At 34.9% G+C, this 13,296-nt stretch overlaps 1 protein-coding gene and 1 pseudogene across 5 annotated transcripts in view; both read left to right on the top strand.

The window, feature by feature from the left end:
* The window catches only part of MAEL (maelstrom spermatogenic transposon silencer), a 46,905-nt gene that overhangs the window by 30,082 nt on the left and 3,527 nt on the right, over positions 1–13,296 (top strand). For all 5 annotated transcript variants that reach the window (XM_055365051.2, XM_055365059.2, XM_019026181.4 and 2 more), the window contains 2 exons: positions 10,934–10,996; positions 12,535–12,667. In XM_055365051.2, coding sequence (XP_055221026.2) covers positions 10,934–10,996; positions 12,535–12,667 — 196 coding nt within the window. The remainder of the gene's footprint in view (positions 1–10,933; positions 10,997–12,534; positions 12,668–13,296) is intronic.
* On the top strand, positions 392–510 carry LOC115932300 (uncharacterized; annotated as a pseudogene).

The raw sequence follows: 13,296 nt of genomic DNA, 5'->3' as shown, positions 1-13,296 counted from the left end.
TGTATCACTAAAAACAAACCTGCCAAATAAACTGTTCTTTCTTATCACTTAGAATTTCTATACTGATGAGAGAATGTCCCTAAATTTATTTAGACAGATTTTTACTACATAGAACTCTTGTACTTACATGTAAAAGAATATATAAGTGAAATAAATTGGCAAAAGTATTTTTTATTTTGAGATAATTTTAGACTTACAGAAAAGTTGCAAAAATAACACAAAGTTTACTATTCTCCTTCCTTAATTGCTAACATTTTAATACATTTTCTTTATAATTTTGTTTCTAAATATATATACACTTTTTCAAAACCACTTGAGGGTAAGTTGCTATCATTATGCCTCTTTATACATAAATACTTCAATATGTGTTTCCTAAGAATAAGAATGTTTAGTCTACGGCCATAGCACCCTGAACACACCTGATCTTGTCTGATCTCACAAGCTAAGCAGGGATTGGCCTGGTTAGTACTTAGATGAGAGACTGCCTGGGAATACTGGGTGCTGTAGGTTTTTACTGTGTGTGCGTGCGTGCGTGTGTGTGTATAGAACATTTATATTACCATAGTGTAATGATCAAAATCAGGAATGTTGAATATAGGACACAATACTATTATCTAATCCGAAGACCATATTCATATTGTATTAGTTATTTCACTGTGTCTTTTACAGCCAAAAAAATTCTAGAGTCCAGTCCAAGACCACATGTTGCACTTAGTTATTATATCTCTTTAATCTGGAACAGTTCTTCAGTCTTATTTTCACTTTCATGATCTGGACATTTTTGAGTATAGGCCAGTTACTTTATAGAATGTTTCTCACTTTTAGTTGATCTGTATTTCCTCGTGGTTAAATTGAGATTATGCATTTTTGGCAGGAATACCATAGAAGGGATTATGTGACTGACTGCTCAGTGTGTCATATCTGGAGGTATATGATGTCAGTTTGTCCAATTACTGATGATGATAACTTTGATCACTTGTTTAAGATAATAGTACCTATCAATATTTCTCTATTGGAAAGTTACTGGTTTTTTACCATTATATATATATATATATTTATATATATATATATATATATTTATATATATATTTATATATATATTTATATATATAAATATATATTTATATATATATTTATATATATAAATATATATTTATATATATATTTATATACATAAATATATATTTATATATATTTATATATATATTTATATATATATTTTTATATATATTTATATATATATATTTATATATATATTTATATATATATTTATATATATATTTATATATATATTTATATATATATTTATATATATATTTATATATATATTTATATACACACATATACACACTTTTTTTTTTTTTGAGACAGAGTCTTGCTCTATCACCTAGGCTAGAGTGCAGTAGTGTAATCTCAGCTCACTGCACCCTCCACCTCCCAGGTTCAAGTGATTCTCGTGCCTCAACCTCTCGAGTAGTTGGGATTACAGGCACCCGCCACCATGCCCAGCTAATTTTTGTATTTTTAGTAGAGACGCGGTTTCACCATGTTGGCCAGGCTGGTCTTGAACTCCTCACCTCACATGATCCGCCTGCCTCAGCCTCCCAAAGTGCTGGGATTACATGCGTGAGCCACTGCTCCCGGCTTTTTACCATATAATTAATAAATATTTTGTGGGGAAATACTTTCAAATTGGGTAGGTATTCTCTTCCTCAAACTTTCATATACAAATTTTAGTATCAAGTGCTGATTTTTGCCTGAGTCAATTATTACTATCATTGTGAAAGGTGATTTTTCTAATTTGATTGTTCCTTCTGCATTTATTGGTTGGCATTCCACTGTAAAAAAAAAAAAAAAGTTTCTCCTTTTTACCCATTTATTTATTTTTTTCATTTATATGAGCATGGACTCATGGATTCCTATTCAGTACATTTTAATCTATTATTGTAATTCATTTTTATGATCAAATTGTTCCATATATGGCCAGTGGGAGTACCTTCAAGCAGGGGTTTGTGTGTCCTTTTGACATTGCTTCATTGCTTTCTATCTAACAGTGCTTCTTTGCTTTCTATTTGGCACAATATGTTCCAGGCCTTTCTTGTAGTTTCTTTGTTCCAGCCCTGGATTAGCCATTTCTCCCAAGAATCTCTGGTTTCTTTTAGTGGAGCATAATAGTTAGGAGATAGAATCTGGGTGGTAGGTGTGCTCATTTCTTATTAGAGTATCATTGATTCTAGATCCCCTTAGTAGAGAGCTAGGAAATATATGTGTGTGTGTGTGTGTGTGTGTGTGTGTGTGTGTATGTACACACACACTCCATATACATCTGTTTGTAGCTAGGTCTCTCAATCTTTTTATCCATCTCTATCTTATCATGAGTTCACACTTAACCTGTAATTTCAATCCAATACCATAGAGTTCTCTAGTTTTTTTACTTTTTAAAAAATTTCCTTTCTCTGAGAATGAGAACCCTGGCTGTCAGTATTTTTTAGAATTATATGGTACCACTATTTTTAAAAAGACATACAACTGTTTAGAGTTTGTTTATAATCGCTTTTAGTCTGAAAGTATATAGTCAAAATACTTTGTTCAGAAGTTATTTAGGTTCTTTTTTCCCCTTTCAGTACAAATTACTCTTTTGAAATATATTAATAGTTAAGTTCGTTTGCTTGTTTGTATTCCATTTTTGCTAATTTAGCTTTTGAATGTCTAAAGCATTTCCGTTTTGTAAACAAAAATAATATTCAGAAGTGTCACTTTATTCTAGCTTCATTAAAAAAAGCTTGTTAGGATTGCATTAAATTTATAAATTAACTTGGGGATAACTGAAATATTTATAGTGTTTAGTTGCTTCCAAAGACTAGGGACATCTTTCCATTGTTCAAATCTACTTTTGTGTCTTTCAAATATGTTTTAAAATTTTTCTCAAACAGATTGTGCATCTCTGGGACTGGCGCATTTTTGTAGGAGCAGTTCCTTGATAACTTTTTCTGTTCTTCTATGGAAATTGGTTTTATTAGGCTTTTTAATTTTAATGGGGTAAATTTTGGTAATCTGTATGTTTCTAGAAAATGATACATGTTATATAGCTTTTCAAAGTTATTTGTTTAAAGATCTGCAAGGAAGTGTGGTCTCTTAAAATTTTTTTAAATTTCATCTGTTTCAATGGTTATCTTGTCATTGTATATTTGTGCTCTCTCATTTTTTTGTAAGCAAATGTGTTGTCTTTTTTAATTTTTCAAAACAATAGGATTTTAATTTATTAGACCTGTTTTTCTATTCTCTTCCTAATTAATTTTTGCTGTTATTCTCTTTGTATGTTGTTGTTCTTTTTCTAGTTTTGGGGGCTGGAAATGTAATTTATCTTTTGCCTGATTTTTTTGATGTGTTTAGTAGAGTGAATTTTCTCTTAATCATTGTTTTCAATGAATTTACATAGATTATTGCATGCAATATTTTCATTGCCATTTTAAATAAATTATGTCATTTTAACTCTCAACCACCATCTCTTTAAAACAAGGCTTTTAAATGTCCAGGTGAAAAGGACTTTCTGCATTTTGTTTCTTTTAGTAAATTCCAGTGTTTTTACATTGTGATCAGAAAGTGTTTATAATATTTTTACTTTATGGAAGTTACTGGTCTTTGGGGGTTTTTTGCTGACTTAATATATAATCAATTTTTGTGACTGTTCTCTTGGCATATGAGAATATACTTTCTTTTCAGGATATAGCATTTGAGATCCACACACATACATCATCTACATTAATTGTATTGTTTACATTTTCTTTAGTTATATTTTATCCAGTTGATAATGTCTTGTGTTGACAGTAATCTCCTATTATTACTGTGTTTCTGTCTGTGTTTCATTGCATTTCCTGTAGTTGTAAGCTGGCTGCTGTGATATTTGATGCCTTAAAAGTTAAAGTTTGCTGAACCTTGATACAGTAAATTGATCAGGGGCTCATGGAAGAGTATTCCCTGTGTTCTTGCATGTTTAAAACTTTTTCTAATGGTGTACACCATATTTCCTTGAGTTTCTAGAAAATGCAACTTCATTTCATGGCTTTGTGTGTTCCTTTTGTGAAATTTGGTCAGTTAATTTTCTTGGCCTTAGTTATCTGATCTTTTTGACTGGAGTTAGTTGATCATTTTGCCTGGAGACTTTAGTCTTTTTTCATTTTTAAAGTCTAATACTGTTGCTAGGCTATTTCTCTGAGTTTATACGCAGGTCCATTTTCTAAGACATTTGGTGAGCCCTTTCAATATGCAGAATCAGGTTCTATTTCTGGAGATTTTTTTTTTTTTAGATCATAGTTTAATGTTAGTTTTGTTCCACTGTTTAATGTTTCTTCTTAAAAGGAGTCCAATATATATGTATGTTTGATCTTCTTTGCCTTTCATTTTAATCACTTTTTCTGACCCTTTTTACTTTGTTTATTCTCACGATAGTTTCTGCTTTCTTCAGTTTCTCTTATTAACTTTACAAATGAATCTGTTCAGCCTTGGGCAGTTGGTAATTTAGTTCTTTTCTGTAATGTTTTTGTCCTTTTTTTCCCCTCTCTTTCTTGAGTTAAGTAATTTCTTCTTTTTTTGTTTATTTCTGTTTCTAGTTTTGAAGTTTCTCATTCAGGGTGTGTTTTTATATTCTCACATTCTTTTTGAGGATATTTAATTTAACATGGAATGGTAATTGATATGGTTTGGCTCTATGTCCCCACCCAAATCTCACCTCGAATTGTAATCCCTATGACCCCCATGTGTCAAGGGTTGGACCAGGTGGAGGTAACTGGATCATGGGGGCGGTTCCCCCATGCTGTTCTCATGAGATCTGATGGATTTAATAAGCATCTGGCATTTCCCCTGTTTGCACTCATTCCATTCTGCTGCCTTGTGAAGAAGGTGGCTGCTTCTCCTTTGCCTTTCCCATGATTGTAAATTTCCTGAGGCCTCCCCACCAATGCAAATCTGTGAGTCAGTTAAACCTCTTTCCTTTATAAATTACCCAGTCTCAAATATTACTTCACAGCAGTGTGAGAACAGACTAACACAGTAATGTTAGGTTTTTCCCCTCCTTCATATTTTTTGGGGGGTGGGGGGTATGAGAAATTATCAGCTAAAGTGTTTTGATTCTCCTTTTCTGTTTTCTTTTATTTTCTTTTCTTTTCTTTTTTTTTTTAAAAGAGTCTTGCTCTGTCACCCCAGCTGGAATACAGTGACACAATCATAGCTCACTGCAGCCTGGAACTCCTAGAGTCAAGCAGTCCTCATGCCTCAGTCTCCTGAGTAGCTGGTACTACAGGCATGTGCCACCATGCATACCTAGTTATTTTTCATTTGTCGTGGAGACAGAGTCTTGCTGTGTTGCCCAGGCTGGTGTCGAACTTCTGGCCTCAAGTGATCTTCCTGCCTCAGCCTTCCAAATTGCTGGGATTACAGGTGCAAGCCATCATGCCTGGCTATTTTCTTCTTATAATAGCTTGTTTTCTTCCCATAATAGCTTTCTGTAGATGAACATACATTGCTCCTTTGCGTTTCTTGGACAAGGCTGATAATTTAGCGGGAGGTTTGATTGAGAGTCTTTTTTCCAAGAACCTTCCTCTCTGTCAATGTGACAAAGTACAGGTTCTTTAATGAATGTTTTCAGGGTGGTGGGAGTGTGGTTGTAGGTTCTTAGAATTTTATTTCCTGCATGATCTTAAATTTCCCCCTTTGCTTTTTTTTTTTCCACCTAATTTCTAAAGGGCCCTTCCCCCTTCCTCTTTCACTTAGCATGGCACTTGCCTATAGTCAGTGCTCTGATCTACTAGGACTGTTTGAATATTTACGTAAAGAATGGGCTTCCTCATTGTAAGAATGATTTTAATTTAATCTTAGGCTCTCCATTTTCTTTCTTCCTTCCCCAAGTTTTTTCTGGACTCTACTGCATATAAAGGTTGGGGTAGGAGATTGAGAAATTGCTCCATTGGAAATTACAGTTTTCATTTTTCTATTTATAGACAACTGAGTTTTGTAGTGTTCTTCTAGTTATGCTGTAGGTGTAGATTTTGTTTTCCCCACGTTTGTTGTTGTTGTTCTTGTTAATCTGTAAAGCTTATGGATGATGTGTTAAGATATTTGGATTTATGTACCGTTGCCTCAGTTACAGGCTGAAGTATTTCTAAAATTTCACATTGAGTCATTCATTGTCCATGTTTTTATACGTTATTGTCCTCTGTGCCATTAAGAGTGTTGGCGATACAGCATTTCTTAAAAAAGAACTCCACTGTTGTCTCTGGGGTTTTCTTCTAAGCATACCCTTTCTGCAAGTTTTGATGCCAGTTCTTTCTTGATCTTTTCAGAAGAGGTCAAAAGAAAGTTTTCAGGGACAAACTAATATGTCCTCAAATAATCTTTAAATGGTTTATTGACTGAAATGTTGAAGGATTGCAAATGTCTGGTTACCATCAAGATTAATAATTAAATTTGTACATGGTTAGGCAATGACAACTATTTCTAGACTGTCAAATAGACATTGTGCAATACCTTCAATTGTAAGATGCATTCTAATTTTGGTTAAAATGTCAAGAAAATGTGTTTTATAATTGAAGAAATACAGTGTTGAGTTCAGCAGAGTAGCTGTACTCTACAACAAGACTAGAGTAGCTCTAGTTTGAGACATTATTTGAGGTCCATGCCGTGGGATTTTGTTAAAGGTAAAACTCTTACATAGTACTGTAGGCACTTTACTAAACTTCTTTGGACAGGATGGATCTACTTTTTATTGAGCTTCATAACATAATAAGATTCAAATGTATGATATTTTACAAGGGAGTTTGGATTGTAGTGTACAATAGAAACTGTTAGAATCTGTTAATATAAGCAAATGAAACTTATTCCAACCACTGCTCTTAAATGCTTTCTAAAAGACCTTAAAGTTTGTAATAAATTTGTGATAAATGTTTTGTCTAGTTCTAAGAGAAATGGGTAGATTTTGTATTGGTGAAATTGAGTACAGTTAGGCAAATTGAATATTAGAATCTTAAGTAAACAGTCTGTTGATAACATGCATTTTGGAGGCTAGAATATTTATAATTTTTATAGGTCCCCTAGTCTCCTGATGCTTCTTGTCATAATTCTTCTTGGACTAATTCCCTGTCTATGATCAGCTGACTAAACATGGCAGCCTTTATTTAATCAACAAATATTTATTGAGCACCTCCTCTGTGCCAGAAGATGATCCAAAGGTGAGCAGAATTAATGTGGTCCCTGCCTTCAAGAAGCTAACAGTTAAGTAGGAAAGAAACATGCAGTACATAATAAAGAAAATGGTAATTTTAGCTTGTGATAAGTGCTAAGAAGAAAATCAACAAGACACTCTGACAGAGAAGAATGTATAGAAAAGTAGACCACTTTATAGAATGGTCAAGAAGACTTTGAGGGTGTGACATTAGAACCGAAGTGGGAGAAAGATGCAGCCATGCAAAAAATGGTAAGAAGAGCACCCTGGACAGAGATAGAAAAGCCTTGAGGTAAAGGCTTGGTGTTTGCTAGAAATTGTTAGACAATCAGTGTGACTGGGGAGTAATGAGTGAAGAGGAGAATGCACAAGATGAGGTTGAAGCAGTTGGGGGTCATAAACCATTAGAAAAAGTTTTAAACGTGCAAGAACACAGGGAGAGATGGAAAGGAATAGGTTGATTTAAGATAGGTTAAAGTCAGTAGACCTTGCTGATGGACTGGACCCAGGGAGAGAAAACGGAAAGAAATAATGAAAGATGACACCCAGGTTTCTGGTGTATACTACTGGATAGATGAGGAGAGGAGCAAGGTTACAGTGTTCTGAGGTCCTGGTGAGGCATCACATCTGGAGATAGCAGGCAAGCAACTGTCGTCCTGCTAGAGCTCAGTGAAGCGGTTTGGGTAGTGTCAGCATTCTTTTCACTACGTGCTGGGCACTGAAGATACAGTACAGGAAGACAAGTCTTCTGCCTTGATGGACCTCACAGCACGTAGATGAGATCACCTCAGCAAACAGCAGAAAGAGAAGAGGACTCGGCACAAGCCCTGACGAGCTCTGACAAGTTAAAATGTGGGCAGAGGCTTTTCAAAGTCTCAGTACCTCTCAGCCTGTAAGTGTTCCTATGTTATACAAATCATCATAGCCATCATCAGTGTCGATGAGGGTTGAAGAGATGAGAAAAACTGGGATTCTGGATGTAATAACTTCATAAATCTCTGTGAAGTATTTGGTCTTCTTTACCGCTCTGTAAAGTGCTCTGCCTTTCTTCACAATCTTCTATATCCTGTTAGGGCTATTAGTTTGCTTTTGTTCCCTGGATTATCTCATTCTTCTGGATTGTGAGTTGTGGTCTCCCTGTTTTGTTCTTTTTCATGTTGCAGGCTTTTCTTGAATGCCTGATTATCCTTGATTGCATTCATATTTAGAAATGAGGCTACAAAGCTGAGTGTTCCATATTGTTCAGTGGGGATTGTTAACTGATGAGGCTTTCCTGTAAGGAAAGCAGACAAGAGAGATGTTTAGTTGGAGGCAAAATCCTAAATGCTAGAATATGAAAGGCTTTGCTCTAAGGTACCAGCAGCCATTCTTGCTGTCTGGTTTTCCAAGAACAGTTTACTTTTTTGCATGGGGGTTCAGGGAGGTAGACTCTTCTTTTTACAGAAGTTCAGCCTCATGTCTTCTCTTTCTGCTCTGTGAGTAGAGACATGTTCACAAGTCCAGAGCCTCTCCAGAGTTCTGATAGGCAGACCTTCTTCTGCTGCTAGCCTCTTGAGCACTGAAGACTGTGACTTCTTTCCAGCTTCATCAGTTACCATTTATTTTATTTGCCACAGATTTGTTAAAATGTCTTCTTTGGAGGCCTCTTCCTGCTTTTTTCCTTTATTGTGGACATCTACCATTTTTATTCTTTGACTGTCATCTTCACAGCGTCTTAGGACCAAGAAGAGATAAATTTGTGCAGGTGTTTAATTCACCATCTTGAACCAGAAACCCCAGCAATAGTAGTATTAAGAGATGCAGTTTTATACTTTATCACTTTAGAATAGTTTTTCTTAGTCCATTTTAATGAGCTTTTGATACTTAGCAGGATTGGAGCTGCTCTTGTACATAAGGCACTTGTATGGGAAAGTTTCTGTGGGAAATATGGGAGTGACACGATCATCCTTGGCCTCAGAATCTCCTGTCCAATAAGACTCTAGTGTGAAGATACTAGTCATGTATGGTAAATTCTGGTAGAATTCCAAAAGAGTTTCAAAAAGTTATGAAAAATCATATGCAGAAGACATCACTTAAGTGTTGTTACGGTTTAAAAACTGTTAACTAATACATGGAATAAATGTCTTATTTGTTTCTTCTGTGAAGATAGAATTTCTTAGAGCAGAGATTTGGATTGAAAGGGGGGACCTTTCCAATAAAAAATGGCCTGAATAGTGACTCAGAGAAATGAAAGCCTGCCAGGCGCAGTGGTTCGTGCCTGTAATCCCAGCACTATGGGAGGCCAACGTGGGTGGATCACCTGAGGTCAGCAGTTCGAGACCAGCCTGGATAACATGGGGAAACCCTGTCTCTACTAAAAATACAAAAATTAGCCAGGCATGATAGCACATGCTTGTAATCCCAGCTACTCAGGAGGCTGAGGCACGAGTTATCATTTGAACCCTGGAGGTGGAGGTTGCAGTGAGCAGAGATCGCGCCTCATAGCTGAATATGAACGCAATCAAGGATAATCAGGCATTCAAGAAAAGCCTGCAACATGAAAAAGAACAAAACAGGGAGACCACAACTCACAATCCAGAAGAATGAGATAATCCAGGGAACAAAAGCAAACTAATAGCTCTAACAGGATACAGAAGAGTGTATAGAAAGGCAGAGTACTTTATAGAGTACTATGCCCAGCCAGTTTAGAGTTTCTTTGTTTTCTTAATTTTTATTTTTTGCCGGTACATAGTATGTTTATATAACTTAACTTTTGTTTTAATCTAAGGCTTTATGTTACAGTTTTGTGAACTACCACATTTATAGGCTCACTTTTCTTTGGAAAAACAGTGGGAAATTCTTAATTTTATTTTTAAGTAGTCTTCCATTCATCCATGCATGAAATAACTTTCATCCAGTGCAAATAATGGACTTTTTACACTGTTTAGTGTGTTTATAATTTTAAATGAAGACTTTTGCCAAGTTTAGGCAAGCTTTGTATTGTACAAGTAGAGCTGCTCTGAGTGTTAATAGACTGTGTACTCATTGGAAAGATATACACAAGTTTATAACAGCTCTTGTCATGAAAGTGTGCTATTTTAGTGTTTGTAACCTTGTATTGACTTACACAAATTATTTCCGTCATTTCCTCACCAACATCACCTCCTGAGATCTCCACTGAAACACCACCTTCTCAGTGTTACCTTTCATTGACACTTTATCTAAAATGTTGTTCCTCTCCAATATTTTATATCATCTTTTTATTTTTAAATAAAGTTCTATCCTTAGAACTTTCCCAATTTTCCAATTTACTGTGTATTATGCTTGCATATCTTTCTTGATCTGTCTTTCCCTCTAGAAAGTAAGTTTTGTGTGGACAATAATTTCTATTTTTCAATACTGTATTTCTAGTGCCTACCACAAGGCCTAGAAAATAGTGTACATTGAATAAATGTTTGTTGAATGAGTGCATTTTGTCACTAATGTTCCAGAAGCACTCATTGTATTTCAAGGTAAAATTTGACTGTATGGTTATGTGTAGGTTGCGTAGTATCATGAATTTGTATCAGAGAATGTAGCATTAAAATCTGTTTTTTAAAAATCTTTGTGTTAAATTTGAAGTTTTAGTCTTCAAGTAACCTCATTTTTTAAAAGATTTCAGATAGAAATCTGGCATATAAAAACCTTTAAGCAGTGCTACTTCAGTTAGGATATTAAAAGTCCATTTTTTTTGTACAGGTGCAAGTGGCATGAAGAAAATGATATTCTCTTCTGTGCTTTAGCTGTTTGCAAGAAGATTGCGTAAGTTGGGGAAAGGAGTTTCTTCATAATACTGTATTCTGATTAAATTATTCTGTGCCGTTTTGCTTGCTATAGCTTTGGTAATCGGGGTAACTCTGTTTCCACAATGCTCTTTCAAAACAAAGGGGGTCAAATCAAAACTACAGTGAGATATTATCTCACCCTGGTTTAAAATGGCTTATATCCAAAAGACAGGCAATAAATGCTGGTAAGGTTGTGGAGAAAAGGGAACCCTCATACACTGTTGGTGGGATGTAAGTTAATATAACCACTATGGGGAACAGTTTGGACGTTCACCAAAAAACTAAAAATAGAGCTACCGTATGATCCAGCACTTCTACTGCTGGGTATATCCCCAAAGAAACGAAATACATTGAAGAAATATCTACACTCCCATGTTTGTTGCAGCATTGTTTACAATAGCCAAGATTTGGAAGCAACCTAAGTATCCATCAGCAGATGAATGGATAAAGAAAATGTGGTACTTATACACAATAGAGTACTATTCAGCCATTAAAAAAATGAGATTCAGTCATTTGCAACAACATAGATGGAACTAGAGGTCATTATGTTAAGTGAAATAAGCCAGGCACAGGAAAATAAACATCTCATGTGCTCACTTATTTGTGGAATCTAAAAATCAAAACAATTGAACCCATGGAGATAGAGAGTAGAAGGAATGATTACTGGAGGCTAGGAAGGGTACTAGAGGGGTGAGGGGGAAGTGAAGATTGTTAATTAGTACAAAAAATGGTTTGAATGAATAAGGCCTAGTATTTGATAGCACAACAGAGTGACTATAGTCAATAATAATTTAATTGTACATTTGAAAATAACTAAAAGAGAATCATTGGATTGTTTATAATACAAAGGATAAATACTTGAATGGATGGCTATACCACCTTCCATGATGCGATTACTACACATTGCATGCTTGTATCAAAACATCTTATGTACCCCATAAATATATGCACCTACTATGTACTCATAAAAAATAAAAATAAAGGTGGTTTTGTACATCATATTACTTTTATTTTCTGTCCATGTCACCTCTCCTAGCAATATGGGTGAACCTTCAGAACCACTTCCTTATTGGGGTACTCTAACACATAGGTCTTTTGTTCTCGTTTCGTAGTGAAAGTACCTGGAGCCCCAGATAATCTGGGTGCTCTGGTAGCCCAGTGGGTGATATTAGTTCACAGGATAGATTAATGTTTATGGTTGTAGTCTTATTTCTGCCGCTGCCCTCTCCTTGCCTTAAATATTTGGGAATCCTGGTAATCTTTATCTTCATTGCCATGCCCTTAAAATGAACCTAAAATTTTATCTGGCAATCAAAAGATTGCTTAGCAGTAATAACCTGTTTTATTATATGTATTGCTATTTATTTATATGTCTTCTCTGAATCTCCAAATTAATTTTTTCCCAGTTTATAACAGTATCTCAGATGCTTTCTTTTTGTTAGAGATTTTAAAATACAAATACTTTTAGATGAATTAAATTAGATTCTGATAGTGAGATTTTTATTTCTTTTAAAGGTACTGCATCAGTAATTCTCTGGCCACTCTCTTTGGAATCCAGCTCACAGAGGCTCATGTACCACTACAAGATTATGAGGCCAGCAATAGTGTGACACCCAAAATGGTTGTATTGGATGCAGGGCGTTACCAGGTAAGGAACTGACTGTTAAGAGCTGCTGGTCTCTTTAGCTGTTCTACTCAATGTGATTCTGGCCAACAGCAGCAAAAGATCAGCCTTTGTTTGGTTCTTTCCCTCCCCTTAAACATTATTTTGAAGTACTTCATGGAATGTCAAACAGTTCCTAATCCAGTTGCGTCTTGTGTAAAATTCTTTTTTCTCTGGTATATTTCCTACCAATTTAACAAAGTTTTAAGAAAGTTAAAACTGGTATTTAATCTTTATGTAAAACATTTCCAAAGATTTATTCCAAAAATTAAATATCTGAATGTAAGTAATATAAATATTCTAAACATCTACCTCAAAAATATTTAAGACCTGATTTAGGATTTGATTAAAAGCTATCTAATTTCTCTACCACCTTCCTTCCCTCCCTGCCGTTTACTTATCAGCAGGCCTCTAAACCACTAAGTGCATAGCAGTTAAGAGTATGGGCTCTAGGGTCGGAATTCCTGAATTTTATTTTAGGTTCTGCTACATACAAGTTTTGTGACTTTATGCACAATACTTGAACTGTCTGTAATAATTTTTTATGTATTAAACAAGAACAGTAATAGGGGCTAGTATTTGTTAGGATTAAATGCAGCAATATATGACAGTAC

The sequence above is a fragment of the Gorilla gorilla genome, chromosome 1 (assembly GCF_029281585.2).
Source record: "Gorilla gorilla gorilla isolate KB3781 chromosome 1, NHGRI_mGorGor1-v2.1_pri, whole genome shotgun sequence".
Classification (NCBI taxonomy): Eukaryota; Metazoa; Chordata; class Mammalia; order Primates; family Hominidae; genus Gorilla; species Gorilla gorilla.
This window is presented reverse-complemented; position numbering and strand designations above follow the sequence as displayed.